This window comes from Dipodomys ordii, unplaced genomic scaffold (genome assembly GCF_000151885.1).
Source record: "Dipodomys ordii isolate 6190 unplaced genomic scaffold, Dord_2.0 Scaffold6, whole genome shotgun sequence".
NCBI lineage: Eukaryota > Metazoa > Chordata > Mammalia > Rodentia > Heteromyidae > Dipodomys > Dipodomys ordii.
This window is the reverse complement of record NW_012267222.1, coordinates 8,207,691-8,227,473: the sequence shown is the minus strand read 5'-3', so window position 1 is coordinate 8,227,473 and position 19,783 is coordinate 8,207,691. Positions and strand designations below refer to the sequence as shown.

The 19,783-nt window shown below is 42.3% G+C and overlaps 1 protein-coding gene across 1 annotated transcript in view; it reads right to left on the bottom strand.

Annotated features, from left to right (window-relative positions):
• Positions 1 to 14,018: 14,018 nt before the first annotated feature.
• Positions 14,019 to 19,783, bottom strand: part of LOC105997525 (arylacetamide deacetylase-like 4) — a 26,164-nt gene continuing 20,399 nt past the window's right edge. The window contains 2 exon segments of the mRNA XM_013031966.1: positions 14,019 to 14,440; positions 14,443 to 14,768. Of these exon segments, the coding sequence (XP_012887420.1) occupies positions 14,019 to 14,440; positions 14,443 to 14,768 (748 nt within the window).

The window sequence follows — 19,783 nt, the reverse complement described above, 5'->3', positions numbered from 1 at the left end:
CCGAGAGTCTGGGCTCTTGGGTGGCCCTTACTTTCAAGAGGAGGTCTTCAAGTAGGTTACTTTTCCAGCCCTTGGCCCCTCCATGGGGTAGGGGTCTGAGTTTTGCAAATCCCTCTCGCAGGTCTCATAGGCAGCCGTACCTCCCTTCCAATCAGGGGAATAGGGAGGGGGCCTAGGACCTTCAGGGGCACCTGAGTAGCTGCCTCCACCTCTGCATGCACAGATAGTGCGTTCCCGGTCGAATTTGACCTGTTCCTTTTCCTTTTTCCTTTTTAAGTCTTCCTGTACTCTTTCTAGGCCTAGTGTTGCCTCTTCCTCCTCCTTCTTTTGTGATAAAGCATTACCCATACTTAGGGTTTCACTTACCCCGAAAGACCACTTAGCCTCGGCCGGTATCTTTTCCTTTTGTGCCCCATGTTGGGCGCCAGATGTTGGGTCTTCGTCTGACTTTGGACGGATGGGATCCGAGGAGAGGTAAGTGCGAAGTGAAGTGTGGCCGTTCCCCAGCCTCCCTTAGCCCAGGAGACAATCAGGCGTGGAGGGGAGTCAAGTCAAGAAGGAACTAGTTTATTAACAGGGAGCATCCCCTTTTTAAAGCAAAAGACTGTGTGGGAGGAGAGGAAATGGAACCAACCAATCACTGAAAGGCCACACCTTAACATGCACCTAAGCTTCCATGAGTTGTTGACACACTGAACCTAAACAAATCCAACTCTGCTCACTCAACTTCCTCTCAGGGCCATCTTTGCTACCCCCCACACTATGATGCTCTGCTTTACCAGAAACACCTTAGGGATACTCTTGAAAATGAACCCAAACACCTGAGCACAGCACTGAGGAAATCAGCAAAATTCTGGAATAAATTCATGGCTGGGCAATGGATACAAAAGCTGTATTAGAGTGAATAGTGGTCTCCAGAGTTTTAGGTTACTAGAAAGTATTACATAATCAATCAGTAAATAAACTCAAGTGATGGGCTTGAAGTAGTAATAATTTAAGTAAAATTCAAGTTTAACCTAAGTGAGATACATTCTTTTCAAAAGTAAAAATGTTAGGAATGCACAAATTAACACTACAACTCTATACAAAGAAAGAAAGGCAATAATATGTAGAATATTCAGGGAAATCGTTTCCTCCACTGGCAAAGGGAAATCAACTAGGCCAGGATGATGGGGTAGTCAGCGTTGGCCTAAGGTCACAGTCAAGTTTCTAGACATCAGGTCATTGTGAACAAAATGGTTTGGTAGATGTCCATCAAATTGTTAAAATACCTACTTACATCACAGCCACCAGGGACAAATATGAACAAATATTTACTAAGACACAACTCTGATTCTTGGAAACAAAAGGATCAGATTGTGCTCCCACAACCCCACTGATGTCTTTCTCTTTTCTGGCCACCCCTGATTAGTCTATTTGGTGGCATCCATCTACCCTCAAGTGGTGCACAAATGTTGCAGGTCAATTTGCAAACAAACAAGCCCGTTTGTTTGTCTACCTTTGTTTCTCAATTGGTCTATCTTTGTTTCTCAAGAAACTTCCAGAGGCCATAGACATACACTGGAGAAGGAGAAGTCAATGAAGTAGATGCTGATGGTCAAAGAACTAGCTATCTGCTCAGGTCACTCACAGGAGTTCTCTGATCCTGTCTGAGCCTAGTCTCATGTATTTTTACCTGTGGTCAAAAGTTACTCAAGGAAGACTTCCCCTACATTCTTTAAAGTAGATTCCAAACCCAGCACCTCTGATCTCATGCTCTGCAGGCCATAGCCACATCCACATTAAAGAAGCCAGTTTCTACATCTATGGTGGATATTCCTTATATCTGTGCTTCCTTAGAGGTGTCTTTTCCTGGTTTGTTTTGTTATGTTTTATTTATTTATTTATTTTGAGGTCCGGTCATGGGGGCTGAACTCTGGGCCTGGGCACTGTCTCTCATCTCTTCAGTTCAAGGCTAGTGCTCTACCACTTGACTTCCGGCTTTTTTCTTTTTGCTTATGTGGTGCTGAGGAATCGAACCCAGGGCCTCATGCATGCAAGGCAAGCACTCTACCACTGAGCCACCTTCCAAGCCCTGTTTTATTATGTTTAAAATCCAGGAATCTACCTCTCCAATCTTCTCTTGTAAGTAAAATGTTCTTTGTATTCACTTTCTCTGTTCCAATTCCTGTGTGCTGTCTGCTTCCTTCTTGGTTACCATTGAGACAGAATACATAGAAGAAATCATGTAGGTGATAGATTATAATATGTTTGTGAGGACTGGCTTGGTTAAGTCCTTGGGTTTTAATGTGCAAATCTTATGTCCTAAGGGAATTCTGAAGTATAAAACATGGGCTCTTGCCTAGTGCCAGTGCCTAATACCAGTATACATACCAACTCAGGAGGCTAAGATCTGAGGATCATGGTTTAAACCCAGCAAGAGCAGAAAAGTCTCTAAGTCTCTTATCACCAATTAATCACCAGAAGAGCCTGAAGTGAAACTGTATCTCCACAGGTGTCCTGCTAGCCTTGAGCAAAAAGCTCAGGGACAGTGCACAAGTCCTGAATTCAAGTCCCAGAATTGACACACACACACCAAAAACTGGAGTTCTATATTTAAATTAAGAAAACATCGAAAACTGGAACCCAAAATAAACTGCAGAAAATCTTACTAGTGAAGGTAGCTTACCTTTTCTATATCAGAGAACATTGGTCTCTCATGCCTGTGAGCTCTCAAAACCTTGTTGGGCAGACATGTCAGATATCAATTCTACTGCTCCAAGTAAAATCAACATTTTTTTATCATGGGACTCAAAAATCTTCTTTCATGAAGGATGTGACACTGTAACACACCACAGAAACTCTTCTAGAAATCAAAAGAATGATAAAATGTTGATTATACATATCATAAACAACTTGAGCCCTACAGATAACAGTACATTTCTTTGTCATCATAAAGACCGTACAGTACTCTGGTAGGAAGTATAAAAAGAGTGCATTTTAATCATCTTCACTCTGGAGGATCAACTAAAACAGCATCATACATAGAAATACTTCTAGGTGTTGTTAATGCTTAAGAATTAAGTTCCCCCAAAAACAACCCCCCAAAAAACAACCACTCCAATAAAAAGTAGGTTCAAGCCTTGAAGAGACACATCTCTGAAGAGGAAATACCAATGGCCAAGAGACTTGTGAAGAAATGCTCAACATCTCTGGCCATAAAATCCAATCACCACTGAGAGGGAGGGGCCAAGACCGGAAACACCATAGGCTCTCCAACCAAATAGAGAGCTCAGCTTCCAACTGTTTCCACAAGAGACCAACACCAGCAAAGAGGCGAGTACTCAGAGAGAGACAGGAATGAACAAAAGAAAAGGAAACACATCGGAAGCCATACAGAGCTGGGTAAAGTGGGAAGCCCCTTCCCCACCTCTCACTGTCCTCCTGCCGAGCCACCCAGGCGGCCTGGCTGGGGACCCACCGGGAACCACAGAGCTACAAGGGTCCCGAGGCTCCCAGAAGACTCCCAAGAGCCGGTGCTGACCAGGAGAATACAGGAACTCAGAACCCACATGAAAACCCCTCACACGCCTGGGCACCCCACCGCTCTGCTCTAGCCACCTGGATGCAGCCCAGCCTGGTCCAGGGCAGCGGCCTGCAGAAGCAGTTCAGCCAGGGACAGTGGCAGAGGCTGCAGAGGTGAAGGACCCCAGACTCGCTGTGTGACAACTCTCTGCTCCTTCTTGCAGAAGACCCCTGGCCAGAGGTGGCAGAAGTGTGTGTGTGTGGGGGTACTCCTAAACCCGTGATGTGACCCCGTGCAGTCTTGTGAAAGCAGCCTGGCCAGTGGTGGCAATCGTGGCCAGGGACCCTAGAAACAAGGTGGTTGGACAAGTAGAAGGACAGCCCAAAAACACTCGCAATGAGGAACTGGGCCCCATAAACAGTGACATACACAGTGAAATACAGACCCAGCCCACACCACCATCCAGCACAGCCCACAATCATCTCAACAAATTCGGAACATGTGGTGACCAGCTACCTAAAGTGCACAAAAACAGACATCTGCCAAAGCACCGCTGGACAGCTCTAACCAGTACAAGGATAAGTCAGTACCCCACATGGGACACTGCTCCTCTCTGCCCCCCCCTTCCACAGGAGACCAGCACTGGTGGGAGCCCCTCAGTGGTGATAATCCCCCACTACCACCTAGGCTACAGGTCCTAAGGAATCTGGGAACTGTTCAAGTGCACTAGCAACCAGTGGGCACACACAGCTGGTCAGGCTTGACCAAGAGCGCCCCCAAGGAGGGAATGGGAACAGTCAAGGCTGCTGGTCCTTGAATAAAGGTGGGAACTGCTGAGGATATCCAGGAGACAGTTGAAGGAACTCTACCTGCATCTGAGGCAGAAACTTGAGCTGTCTTAACCGCTTGCCCCTGAAGGGTCAGGATCTGAGTGCACACCACAGCAGAGGGCCGAATGTGTCTGCCAAGCACAATCTAACAAGATTAAGCCCTACATGGGTTAGACCCGAAACTGGAAAGCAGCCCCTCCTGAAGTAGTACTGGGACCAAGAAAAGTATTCTCAACCAGCCAAGGCAAGCTACATCAATTGATCCAGGACCAAATCCAAAAAAAAGCAAAGATAGCCACCTAGGGACCGGACCCATCCAATTATCCCTGAAACCACATGCAAAAAAATCAGAGTACAAGATTCATCAATGGCCAAGTTATCAAACCAGACCCAAGGACAGTAACCACACATAGGAGAACACCACTGGAAGCACAAAAGAAATGGAAGAAAAACGCTACATCCAAAATATGAGAGAGGCAATGACTCAAGAATTAAAGTGAGAAATAGATCAGAAATTTAAAGAACAAAGGAATGAGTTATCAAAAGTGATCCAGGCCTTCAAACAAGAAATACACTCAAAAAAATAGATGCAATGCACACCTCCCTAAAAGATGAGATTAATACTCTAAGAAACAACATAGAAATTGTAAATGGCTCAATTTCCTCCATGCAAAATTCAATTTCCTCCATGCAAACCACAATGGAAGCTGCAGTAAATAGAGTGAATGAAATGGAAAATAGAATATCAGATACTGAAGACAAAATGCAGGCAATGGAAAAAAGTTACAGATATGGAAAAAACACTCAAAATATGCCAAAGGGAAGTCCAAGAACAAGCAGACAGTGCCAAGAAATTGAACCTTCATATATCTGGGTGGATGAAGGGAAGGAATACCAGAACAAGGGAATGCAACACTTATTCAATAAAATCATCACCGAAAATTTCCCCAGACTTAAAGAGAAAATCTTACCTACATAACAGAGGCTTACAGAACACTTAACAAGCAAGATCACAGGAGGAGCACAGCTAGTAAAAATGCTAGATTTTAGCACTAAAGAAACAATCTTGCACCCAGCAAAAGCAAAGAAGGAGCTATACTACAATGGGAAAAAAAGAATCACTGCAGATCTCTCCACACAGACACTACATGCAAGGAATTCTGGGAAAATACCATCTGAGCCTGAGAACCAATTTCTGCCAGCCCTGACAGCAAAACTAGCATTCACCATATTTGATGGAGAAACTAAAATTTTAATAGCGAAGCAATACTCAATAAATTCATAAACAGTACACCAACATTGCAAAGAATATTAAGAGGGGGATTACAATCTGAAGAAAACAAGATCAGGGATCCATTCCAGGTAGATATCTCTAGGAGACCAACTTAGTAAACATAGGAGGAAAGAAAAGAAGAAAAACAGGAACATAGGAAAATGACAGGAAGCACAGTATACACCTCTAGAATAATCATGAACCTTAATGGACTTAATTCACTAATTAAAAGAAAAAGAACTACAGGTTATATCAGAAAACAAGATCCATCAATTTGCTGTCTTCAAGAGACTATCCTCAGCTGGGTGTTCGTGGCTCACACCTGTAAATAGCTACTCAGGAGGCTGAGATCTGAGGATCATGGTTCAAAGCCACAACCAGCAGGAAAGTCTGTGAGACTCTTATCTCCAATTAACCACCAGAAAACTGGAAGTGAAGCTGTGGCTCAAGTGGTAGAGCAGTAGCATTGAGACAAACAGCTGAAGGACAGTGCCCAGGTCCAGAGTTCAAGGCCCATGACCGACAAATACAAAAAAAAAAGACCTACATCACAGCAAAAGATAAAAGCAAACGCTAAGTGAAAGAATGAAGGAATGTCTACCATGCAAATGCCCCCATTAAGAAGACAGAAGTTGCCATCCTGATATCTGATAAAATACACTTTATATTAAAATCATTATGAAAAGGCAAAGAAATCCACTAACATATTAATACAGCGAACAATCCAAGAAGAGGACATCATCATTGTTAATCTATATGCCCAAACATCAGTGCACCCAAATATATAAAGCAAATACTCTCAGATTTAAAGGAAAAGATGGATCCAAATACAATAATACTAGGGGACTTTTATACTCCACTATCACCAAAGGACAGGTCTACCACCCAAAGAATTGTCAAAGACATCTCAGAATAAAGTGATGCCATATCTCAAGTGGACTTAACTGACATATACTGAGTTTTCTACCCAACAACAACCCAGTAGACATTCTTCTCAGCAGCCCTGGGAACTTTTTCTAAAATAGATCATTTCTTAGTTTGTACAAGGAATTTATGCAAATACAAAAGGATCAACATAATCCCCTGTATTCTATCTGACCATGGTGGAATCAAACCAGTTCTCAATAACAAGGCATAAGGTAGAAAAACCTCAAACACTTGGAAATTAAACAGCACATATCTGAGCAACAACTGGGTCACAGAAGGAATTAAAGAAGAAATAAAAAGTTCCTACAATTCAATGAAAATGAAGAAACATCACAAAGAAAACTATGGGAGGATGGGAAGGGAAAACAAAGGAGAAGGCATCAATGCTTGACAAGAAATGTACTCATTACTTTGCCCATGTAATTGTAACCCCTCAGTATGGTATTTTCACAATAAATAAAAAAAAAAAGAAACTTATGGGATGTGGCAAAAGCAGACCTGCGGGGGGGGGGGGGGGGGGACAAATTTATTGCTTTTAGTGCACATGTCAGGAAAACAGAGACAGACCAAGTAAACAATCTCATATGCAACTAAAACTGCTAGAGAAGTGAGAAAAAGTTGAACCTAAAGTTGCCAGACAGAGCAAGATATACAATATAGCTGAAATTGAGATATAGAGAATAAGAAACTATAAATAAAATGAATAAAACAAAAGGCTGTTTTTTAAAAGAATCAATAAAAATGGATGGAGCACTGGCAAGATTAAGTAAAAAAAGAAAAGAGGAGACCCAAATCAACAAGATCAGGAATGCCACAGGAAAAATTACAACAAACATCCAAGACATCCAAATGATTATAAAGAACTATTGTAAGACTCCATAAAGTTTGAAATGGATGAATTTCTGGAGAATTACAACTTGCCCAAACTGAACCAAGAAGAAATAAAGCAATTAAATATGCCAGTAAGCTACAATGAGATAGAGGAAGCAATCAAAAGCCTTCCAACAAGGAAAAGCCCAGTACCAGATGGATTCACTACGGAATTCTATAAGACCTTTAAAGAGCAATTAATACCTTTACCCCTCAAGCTGATCAGAGAAATAGAAATAGAGGGAGCAATCCCAAACTCATTCTGTGAAGTCAATATCACACTCATCCCCAAACCTGCAAAGACCCAACCAAAAAAGAGAACTACAGACCAATCTCTCTGATGAACACAGATGCAAAGCACCTCAATAAAATCCTAGCCAAGGGCTGGGAAGGTGGCTCAGTGGTAGAGTGCTTGCCTTGCATGCTTGAGGCCTTGGGTTCGATTCCTCAGTACCACATAAGCAAAAAGAAAAAAGACAGAAGTGGTGCTGTGGCTCAAATGGTAGAGCACTAGCCTTGAGCTGAAGAGCTGAAAGGACAGCGCCCAGGCCCAGAGTTCAGGCCCCATGACTGGACCCCCACCCCCCGCAAAAAAAAATCCTAGCCAATCAAATCCAGAAGCATATCAGAAAATCATACATTATGACCAAGTAGACTTCATACCAGAGAAGCAGGGATGGTTTAACATACATAAATCAATGAATGTAATCCATCACATCAACAGAACCAAGGTCCAGAACCACATGATTATCGTGATTGTTGAGAGAAAGGCTTTTGATAAAATACAACACTCATTCATGTTAAAAGCAAGGGAAAAAGTAGGAATAGAAAGAACATTCCTTAAAACAATCAAAGCCTTATACAGCAGACCAATAGCCAATATTATACTTAATGGGAAAAAATTACAACCAATTCCCCTAAAAAGAGGAACAAGGCAAGGATGCCCACTCTCTTCAATCCTCTTCAGTATCGATCTGGAATCCTTAGCCAGAGCAATAAGGCAAGAGAAAGGCATTAAAGGCTCCACAAAAGAGAAGTTAAATTATCTCTTTTTGCAGAGGATATGATTTTTATAATTTATCGATCCCAAAGCTCCATCCCCAAACTCCTAGAGCTTATAAACCGCTTCAGCAAAGTAGCAGGATACAAAATTAAGCCACAAAAATCAGTTGCCTTCTTGTACACTCACAATTTACAAGCAGAAAGGGAAATAAAGGAAACAATCCCATTCACAATAACCTCAAAAAAATTACCTAGGAATTAACCTAACCAATAATGTAAAGGATCTATTTCACGAAAACTATAAAATCCTTAAAAAAAGAATCATAAAGGATACCAGGAAATGGAAAGACCTCCCATGTTCCTGGATAGGCAGAATTAATATAGTAAAAATGGCCATACTGCCAAAATTGGTATTCACATTGAAGGCAATTCCATTAAAACACCAATGATTTACTTTACTGAAATGGAGAAAAGAGTCACAAAATTCATATGGAACATCAAAAGACCTAGAATAGCCAAAACAGTTCTAGACAAAAGAAAGAATGCAGGAGACATCACCATATCGGATTTCAAGCTCTACTATAGAGCCATAATAACAAAAACAGCTTTTTCTGGCACAAAAAGAGACCCAAAGACCAATGGAACAAACTTGAGGACCCAGAAATAAAACTGCATATATACAGTCAGTTGATATTTCACAAAGGAGCCAAGGACATACAGTGGAAGAATCATAGCCTCTTCAACTACTGGTAATGGGAAAAATAGGTGGCCACATGCAGAAAACTAAAAGTGGACCCTAGCCTGTCGCCATGCACTGACATCAACTGAAAATAGATCAAAGATCTTACCATCAAAGCTGATATTCTGAAACTACTGCAGGACAGAGTAGGAGAGACACTTGAACGTATTGGCACAGGCAGGATCTTGCTGAACAGAGTCCCAGGGTCTCAACAAACTGGAGAGAGACCTGATCAAAGGGACACTTCGAAATAAACAGTTTCTGCACAGCTGAAGACATAGCAACCAAACTAGAAAGAAAGACAACTAAATGAGAAAAATATTTACCAGCAATATATCAGACAAGGTCCTAATAGCCATTATATGCAGGGAAATCAAAACACTAACCGCTCCCAAATCTAACAAACCAATCATGAAAAGGGCAAGGGAGCTAAAGAGAGACTTCTCAGAAGAAGAGATAAAAATGGCAAAGAAACACATGAGGAAATGTTCATCTTCCCTGGCTTTAAATAAATTGCAAATAAAAACAACCTTGTGATAACGCCGTACCCCAGTCAGAATGGCCCACGTCCAAAAGTCAGCCAATGACAAATGCTGGAGGGGATGGGGAGAAAGAGGAACCCTACTGCATTGCTGGTGGGAATGGATACTGATGCAAGCACTTTGGAAAGCAGTCTGGAGGAACCTCAGAAAACTAAATATAGATGTCCTCTGTGTCCCAGCCATAACACTCTGAGGCATCTACCCTGAACAATGGGAACCAGGATACAAGGATACATGCACCTCCATTTTTATTGCAGCACTGCTCACTATTGCCAAGATATGGAAACAACCCAGATGCCCCGCTCCTCATGAGTAGATCCAAAAATTGTGGTACCTATATACAATGGAATATTATGCAGCATTGCAAGGGAATGGATGGAACTACAGTGAACCATTTTAGTGATGTAAGCCAAAAAAAAAAAAGACAAATGGCACATGGTCCCCTGCTGTGGATGCTAAAGCCAACATGCAAGCAAATATGACAAAGTAAACAGGACTCGTGAAATAAAGGACAGCCACTCATTTTGTCGTATCATTGCTAAATGACTCCATGTTCTTGACCATATATATGGTATATACATGCACACAAAGGAGGGAAGCTAGCGGGAGGATACAGAATAAATGGGAAACACAACAACACAACAAAGGCCCCATCTGCTGCTCTGGACATTAATGAAAATGAGAAAAGCAACCCAAAGACAGTGATGAGGAAGGAAGAATGAGAGGGAAGAGCTTACACTAAGCTAAAGGAAAACATCTCTTGATGTGGAAAAAATAATAGAATTGTCAAAGCTTAAAGAACTGACAAACTTCACAGACCATGATAATGACATTTTGCCTTGTGAAGGTGAAAATGTGTTTGTGACTTTAACTGTCACTATTCCATAGTACTGTGAAATTTATGTAATCACCTAATCTCAATAGTAAAAAAAAGAAAAGAAAAGTGAGAGAAGGGATGCATTAGGAGCGATGGGTGAAAACCTTGCCAGACACCTTGTATTCATATACCGTTTTGTAGAATGGGAACTTCTTTGTACAGCTACTTAAAGATAATGAACAAAGCAAAAAGAAAAACATTTCTAAGGCTGTAAGTTACTAGAAACAGATTCTCAAAGGTTTTGCTGTTCTGAAGTATATACAACTGAGTAAGATACTCAGTGCATCCAATTTTAATCTTCAGATTATAAGTAATTTTAAGTGGCTGTGTGATTCCTCAAATATGGACATTTCAAGGCATGAGATAGGCTGCGCCTCTTGCAGTATATCTACTCTCCATTGTACATAGTTGCACAATGTACACCCAATCTACCGTACATTGTACATAATTGCACAATGTACAGCCTATCTAATCTACATAGGACATAATCTACATTGTAGATGCTAATGGAACTATTTCCAGTTCAAGTGTTAGCAAAAAAATGGAGCCTCATCACCGAGGGCAGCCTAGCTAGTGAAAGCAAACCTTGAACTTAGACTCATGATCTGGTGGCCCAGTGATACATGTAGGAGAATGAAAATGAAGTATTATAGCATTTTAGAGCAAATTTGCCCCTAATACGTGTTTTGGTAAGTGCACATACACTTGCACTCACACACATGAGTGCATACAGACACACGCCCATGCTCACACATACATGAGGTCTGCTTTAAAATTAAAACAGGTTTACATCGTGCCTAAATAAAGGATGCCATTGTGTAGACACATCTTGGATTTCTGACCTCAGACTGCAAGGTAATACATTGGTATTGTAAAAAGCAACTATGTGTGTGAACATGGGTTACTCTAGTCAAAGGGACAGGGTAAAAGTATACAATCAGCTATTCTATCAAGGCTGATATGACTCAATATTATCCAGTGATCATCTGTCATTAGTGGAGACCAACCCCTAAATCACAAATGACATTGTTATAAAAAATAGCTTCCATGTAGAGCAGATCCTAAGGTCCTATAACCTCCATGAGTGTGATTCATATCCTGTGTGATTACCTCATGTGAGCAAGACCTCTGACTTGCTTCTGAGCAAACATGGAATTGGTGACTGAATGCAGACATCTACATGTTTGTGACTCCATGAGTATTTCTGGTGATGATATTTCTCTGTCCCTCCCACTTGTTTATGGAGAAGCAGCCATTTAGAGGAAGTGAGAAGAAGAAAAGAACAAATGGATTTGAGAAGACAGGAGAGCTGACATCAGGTCCCAAGCTAGAAGAAACACAGGCTCTCAATCTCTCACCTAAGGGTCTATACTCTACCTAACAACTGAAGGTTGGATGTGGATCGTTTCTAGATGAGACTAACACAGAACTCCAACATGTTCCTGGAAGCCCAGTGGAGCCATAAACCAGTACTAAGCTGAGGTATGTGAGACCCTTGAGCTTCAGAAACCAGACATAATGAGTGTGTTGTGTTGTTACCCAATTTGGGATGCATTTGTTGTGTACAAAGAAAAGGATGCCAATGTAGCCAGGAACCTGTGGCTCATGCCTATAAACCAAGTTATTCAGGAGATTGAGACCTGAGGACTTTGATTTGAAAACAGCCTAGACAGGAAAGTCCATAAGGTTCTTATCTCCAACTAACCACCAGAAATATAGAAGTGGAGCTGTGTATCAAAGCTGTAGAATGTGAACCCTGAGCAAAAGAGCTCAGGGACTGTACTCAGGAAGCTACTGATGTATAAACCATGAACTATGTCTGCTTAGACTCTCAAGAGCCCAGTACAATTGGATCTACCATGTGGACACCAGAGGCCTAAAGGACAACTCCCTCCATCAATCATAGAGGATGAGGGGGATTGTTACCATTGATCTGTGCTTCATTGTTTGGGGACATGGCGTTGCTATGGAGCCTAGAATCTCCCAGAGTTTGCTATGCCTATGATGCCACCACATGCCTTCTGGTATTAGAGGAGTGTGTTATCATTACTATTTATGTTGATTATTCTTGATTGACAACTTAATTGCATTGAGAGGTGTGTGAGAGATTACAAAAGCATATTTTTCTTTGTAAGGATGTTCCTAGAGAATATTAAATAAAGGAGAAAGATTCATATGAATTTAGGATGCAATATCCCAAAGAGAGCAGACTCACAAAAAAGAGGAAAGCAGAAAGCAGTGGGTGTACACTCCTCACTCTCCCTCTCTCCCTCGTTCCCTCCATTGCCCCTGTCTTTTTTCTTTCTGCTTCTTGACTTCGGTGATGTAACTAGCTTTGCAATATCCTCCCCACCACAATTGATTGAACTTCTGAAAAGCTCTGAACCCCACAGACCCTCATCAATGCTTCCTCCCTTAAATGGTTCTTTGTGTGTTAGTTTTAGGAATGAAAAGTGTGACTAGCACAGCATTGGAACACAGGAAAGCAATGTTGCACAGAAGAGATCCTCCACCTTCATCTCTTCCCTGCATCAGGACCACAATGTAGCTGGGGCTTTCACAGATGCCCATGTTGCTCATTGGCCATGCAGCAACTACTGCAGCTGACCCAGCATGCAATGAGAGGTCCCCATCAGTTATCTATGAACAGAAATACTGACACTGGAGAAGCAAGGACTATGTACTCTCTAACCATCCGCAGGACACAGAGGCTCTCCTGAGAAAGGAGTCTGTACCCGACTGTCTTAGGGATGAACGTTCACCTCCCTCTACACTTCCCATGGATCCCTTGGCTCTTAGAATCTGGTTCTTGGGAGTCAGGGATCTACCTCAGAAATTCTGATTAAAGACTTGAACTACACAAAGCTTGAAGCTCATCAGAACTCATCTTTGGCTGTCATTTCTCCTCACTTTGCTCCTTCTCTCTCTCTCTTTCTTATAATGCCCTCTTTTTGAAGTCCTGCCCAAGGATGACTTGTTTAACAGCTCAGCTGGAGGCATTGCTAGTTGGGCTTTTGGACCAATGATGACTTCAAGAGTAATGAAGTGACTCCACTTTTAGTAAGAGTGTGTCCCTGGGAAGCTTTGGCGTCAAGAGGAAGGTTCACCCAGTGACAGCAAGACACATAAGTGAAATTTATTCTGCACAGGCCTCTATGCTGCAAAGAAGAGACCAAACCCAAAGCCATTTTGTCTGCCTTTGATAGCATCATTTTCCTCAGTGTTGTAGAACTGGTGGAGAGATCATCTGAGCTCATCCTCATCAGGGCCTCTTGTATATACCATTTAATTCTTCTTTCTGTTTATTTGGTGCTGTGTTTTTTAAAAATAGTTTTTGTTTACTTTTCTCTCTTCCCTGTTATCAGTGCTACAAATGGAACCCAGGGCCTTGTAGGTATTAGGTAAATTCATTATCACAGACACACAACAATTTCATCATATTTCCCTTAAATATTAGACTATGGCAGACATTACTTTCTCACAACAGGGGAAAGTGAAAAAAAATTTATGAAATAATGGCAAGCATCCATGAAAACCATCTTCTGCGTGGTACCAGGTCACAGGGACCCCCTGGTCTTCCAAGCGCTTCTTATACAGTAGGCCATCATCTCTGAAGGAGTCCCACTCACAGGTCACTATGAGAGCCCCTGGAAGCTGAGCAATAATCTGGTCATCGGCTATGAGGGGGTCATTTTTTACCTCAGAAACATGACTGGTTTCCTGATAGGCAGCCTCATTAAAAGGTGGGGGAAATTCTACTTGGTACTTGTACCTAAACCTTTCAGGGAGATTGTCAGCGCTCAGCCATTTCTTATACTTCTCCCAGATATGGGTAGGAATGAAAGCACCGTTTAACAAGGCATCTTTCCAGGAGGGTCATTTGTCAAATATCAGCAGAAACATATCATGAGTTCTCTGAAGGGAAATGGGACATTTTTGTTCTGTTGATGTGATGGTAACTGCAAATTGATGCCCTGGAGAGCAGGGTAAACCAAGATCTGACCCCGGAGCTTTGGAATATCTGTTCTGCCCACCAAGGCCTGGCTGACGAATGCCACAATGGTAGCCCCAAGGCTGTCTCCAGAGACCACAACCCGGGAGGGGTCCACCCCATAGGTATCTAGTGTCTTCAGGAAGTGGACGGTGGCATTCAGGCAATCCCTGAAAGAGACTGGGTGGTGGTAGTCAGGAAGCTTGCGGTACCTGCGGAGGAAAGAGGAAACCCAGTACCATAGTGAGCAGAGGGTTAGAAGAGGCCATTTGAACAGCGTCCTCTACCACACTCAGGAGACACTTATGATAAAGTCCTCAGAATGTGTGTAGCCAACAAACAGGTGGATTCCTATCTTTTCTATGTGTGCATATGAAGAACCTGCTTAGAGTCACAGTGGCTGAAGTTCCTGATCCAAACCCCTATCAGATTCCACAGGCAAGTAAAGCAAGGTTTCTTTCTCTTTTTTTTTGTTGGTATAGAGCATTTATTTTCTTTTTTTTATTGTGAAAATACTCTACGGAGGGGTTACAATTTCATGGGCAAGATAATGAATACAATTCTTATCAAGCATTGTAGCCTTCTCCTTTGTTTCCCCTTCCCATCTCTTCCCATCCTCCCCCTGCCCTCCCACCCAATCCTCCCCGCTTCCCCCCCCCACGAAAGTTGTAAAGTTCGTTTTTTTTGGGGGGGGGTCCGGTCGTGGAGCCTGAACTCTGGGTGTGGGCGTTGTCCCTCAGCTCTTCAGTTCAAGGCTAGCGCTCTACCAATTCAGCCACATCGCCACTTCCCGCTTTTTTCTTTTTGCTTATGTGGTGCTGAGGAATTGAACCCAGGGCCTCAGGCATGCAAGACAAGCGCTCTACCACTGAGCCACCTTCCCAGCCCATAAAGTTCGTTTTTGACATAACGACTTGTACATTTCATTGCTGCAATGCTAACCCAGGTTTCTGAAACTTCCAATCTGTTGGCTTTGGAAACAGAAAATACACAATGATGGGGGCAGGGAGGCACTTCAGCTACTGGTGGTCTCACCGTCTTTCAGCAGACATGGGGAAGCTAAGATTGATGTCATAGTGAAATTGTTCTTTTTTTCACAGAGAAATAAACAGGAAAGAAGAGGGGTAATGTAAGAAGGAAGAACTTATTTCTGAATTGAAACTTCTCTCAGCCATCTTCTCTTCGACTGGTCCTATGGCACCCTCTGGTAAGTCTGAAGCTCCTTTTCTCTCTGCATAATTCCAAAGCTGCCCATCAATCTGCTCTGATCCACGGGCCAGATCTCTGCAAGTATCTGCTATAACAACACACGCAGGTGCTCGAGGACACCTTGCTGTGGTCTCTGTGAGGCAATTTCATTTTCTCCAAGGCTTTGTGGATCATGGACTATTATGTTAGAAGCTCAGATACTATAGTAGCCAGTTGAGATCAGGTCTTGACACTGTAAAGATTTTGCTCTCCCTAGTGGTTTCAAAATGGTCTAGAGATGCTTAGTAACTTACTGGAGTCCTACAGCTGCCGTGGCGCCTCATGCAGAGGAAATCCAAATGGAATGAGTCCATCAGGGAGGCATAAAGTTATAGTCTTCTTAAAAACTTCACTCACTCTCGTCTCTAAACTGTATCACACTTACTCGTCATGACCTTTTGGACATAGATACAGAATCATACTGACCAATGCCTGTTCTGTTTTTATTCCAATGATTTGTTGATTTCTCCAAGAACAGTGACTCTATACACTCATCTCTGCATTCCTGGAAGTTGTTAGGTAGGGGAGTATGTTGTACATATGCAGGTAGGCAAGTACATAGGAAGGTACATAGGTAGATAAATAAGTAGGTGTTTAAATGAAGAATTGTCAACCTGTAGAACCATCAAGGATGATATATAGTGAACAGGACATTGACCTGGGCCTGCAGACAGTGCTGCTTCCCTACCATCTTCATCCCTATCTCCCCTGAAAGATATGCTACCCTCACAGTCACCTTATTTTGTCCTTTTCTTTTTACATTGTTGTTTTGCGTCTAGGTGAATTTAAAATACTGATTTGGTGGTTTTTTTTGAATTCTCAAGGATATTAGCAGAATTTTGGATACTTGTGAATATTTTCCCCTTAATTTTACTAAGATTACTTAACATCTTAACTGCTCTTAGGGTTCATTTGCAAAAGATCTCTCAAGTGTTCCCTAATAGCTCAGTCATTCTACAGTTAGGATAGGAGGTATGTTGGAAAGGCTCATTTATCCAAGTCTTGTTTCCTGCATCATAAAGCCAATTCTTGAGACATGACCAGAATCAGAGAAACCAGGATCTGTTCTTCTGTAGTCACTTGTAAGAGCAGCCCATTAATTTGCTCCTGACTTTATACCTTTAAAACTATCAGAAAGTACATTTGGGAAACAGTTTTGATTGGTTAACTAAATAAAATTCCACTTCATGTCACATCATATGCACAGTGCACTGCCAGGGTATTCTTAAGAGAAATCTGGGAAGAACCCCCCTATAATTAACTCCTATGTTTATGTGCTACATACCATTAATATTATTATACCAGAATCCATTGTTAGGACAGACACACAGTTACATAACTATTACACTACCATCAACAGTCACTCAAATCTGTCCCATGGCAAAGCATCTGTGCTGTGAGAGGAATTCCCAACCCTTTGCCTCGGTCTAAACAGCCTAATATCCCAGCCAACATTCCTCTGGCCTTGCCTCTCTCTTGCTCAGGTTCACTGGCTACCTGGGGAGTGTAGCCTGCTCACTATAGCCCACTTTCCCTCAAATGAACTTCTGCTTCTCTCATTACTCATGTGTATAAAGTTTTGTTTGGGTACCTAAACTCAGGGATGTCCTTAAGCTTCTTTTTCTCAAGGTTACCAATGTAGCACTAAAGCCACAGGAACACATCTGGCATTTTTGCCTGGTAATTGGAGTCTCAAAGACATTTCTACCTGTGCTAGCTTTGAACTTTAATCTTCAGATCTCAGTCACCTGCATAGCTGACATCACAGGTCATGTAGGTCTTATTCAATACTTTGCTGGAAGTTAGGTGAACCTAGAATGGCACCCAACTGAGATGGCAGTCTGGTAACAAGAAGGGAGGGTCTTATTTCAGCAATGGATGGAACACTTCTTGACTCACAATCTCTCAGCATTATAGGGCATTTATAAGACCTAGTTACAAGAAGTAGATTATTGAAGGTGATGTTCAAGTATACCTTGTCTCTGGACACTGACTCTCACTATCTTCTTTGGAAAGTACCTGATGAGAATTTTGCTTTGGTTTTTTATTTTATTGGGGGGGGGGGTCCGATTGCCGGGACTGAACTCGGCCTGGGCGCTGTCCCTCAGCTCTTCAGCTCAAGGCTAGTGCTCTCCACTTGAGCCACAGCGCCACTTCCGGCGTTTTTCTTTTGCTTATGTGGTGGTGAGGAATCAAATCCAGGGCCTCATGCATGCAAGGCAAGCGCTCTACCACTGAGCCACTTTCCCAGCCCCTTGCTTTGGATTTTGACCTTATAATCAGTCCATACTAGTGGAGCAAACTGGCTATGAGTTGATATTTCTGGGACCCTGAACTAAACCTTTACAAAGTAATCAACGTGAGGACGCTTCTCTGACTGATGTGCTGAAAAGTAGGATGGTTACCACGACCACACTTAAGCCCTAGGAACTGGTCTGTGAAATAAATATTGAAAACTTCACTATGTAAGGTGCAAGGCCCCCAAGTGTGGAACTAGAGGAAAGTAGGTGATTCTGGGAGAAGTTCTGAAGCCTGGAATGCTGATAGGAATGTTGACATAACAGATTATGCTCATGAGGTCTGAGGTGGAGACAAGATTCTGTTGGGAATTGGATTAAATGCCATTCATGTAACATTATAGTGAAGAACTCTTCACTTTGCCCATGCTTTGAGACTTTGTGGGAGATAGAGATAATTATAAACAAAGAGACTGAGCAGGAACATTGGAAAAATGGATACTCTTTTCCAGAAAACTATTATTAAAACTATATTAAAACAGTTATACATAATGTGTATGGTTGTTAAAGAGAAAAATTGAGTAAAGAATAGTTAAGTACAAGGAAACAACATTTTGCTTAAGGAATAGGAAACATCCCTTGAGAGTATCTCAAGAATTGTCCAGAACTGGGCGCTAGTGGCTCTTGCCTGAAATCCTAGCAACTCAGGAGGCTAGGATCTGACAATTGCAGTTCAAAGTCAGCCTGGCAGGAAAGTCCGTGAGACCCTTATCTCAAATAAACCACTAGAAAACTGTAAGTAGCCCTGTGGCTCAAGTGTTAGAGGGCTCATCTTGAGCTGAAGAGCACAGGGACAGTGCCCAAGCCAAGAGTTCAACCTCTGTGACTGACAGAAAGAAAAAAAAAAACATGGTCCAGACGCCATCTGTTAGGTGATCAAGAGTAAAAGTTTATACTCACACTTGAGCACCTTCCTTCCATAGGACCTATAGGAAGTTATGTCTCTAGGATTCTTTTTACCATGGTCAGTAACTCATGCAAGTTGGCTAATGTCACAGTGGTCCACAGAGGGCCAACTACTCCATATGCTATTGGTACACAATTTTTGGCATCATCCATGACTTCTCTGGATAGTGTTGCATACTTCCACTGAGAATTCAGAGGAAAGCTTGAGAAGCTAGGCAAAGCAGAGCAGTGTTGGAGTCCCGCAGGCAGGCAGTCCTTGAGATGGGTATTTGGTGGGGGAAGGTGTGAGGGTGAAGCTATGCTGCAGTGCAGACACAAAGAAGTTGATGATGTCAGGAAAATGGGTTATATGCTAAGTAAATCTGCAGGCAGTGACGAGAGCCAGTGCAACACAGAAGAAGTTGGGTTTTAACCACACAGCCCACAGGAACATTTGGAGATCACACCACACAACTCTTGCTCCAGATGGTGGAACAGGAACCACATGGCTTAATGCTTTCCAAGCTATGGTTGGATCTTGCTCTGGCCTCTTCTTGCTCTGGAACACCCATAATTCTCTTTTGAATTGGAATATTTACTCTGTCTCATTTCACCTTGAAAGAAATTAACTTGCTCTTAAGTTTTCAAGGACCCATGATAGTAACTTCTTTTGAGTCTGAGAAACGACTTTGGACTTGAACTTTTTTGGCCAGTCCTGAGGCTCAGGGCCTGGGCACTCACTGTCCTTGAGCTTTTTTTGTCAGCTGTGGGGCCTGAATTCTGGGCCTGGGCACTGT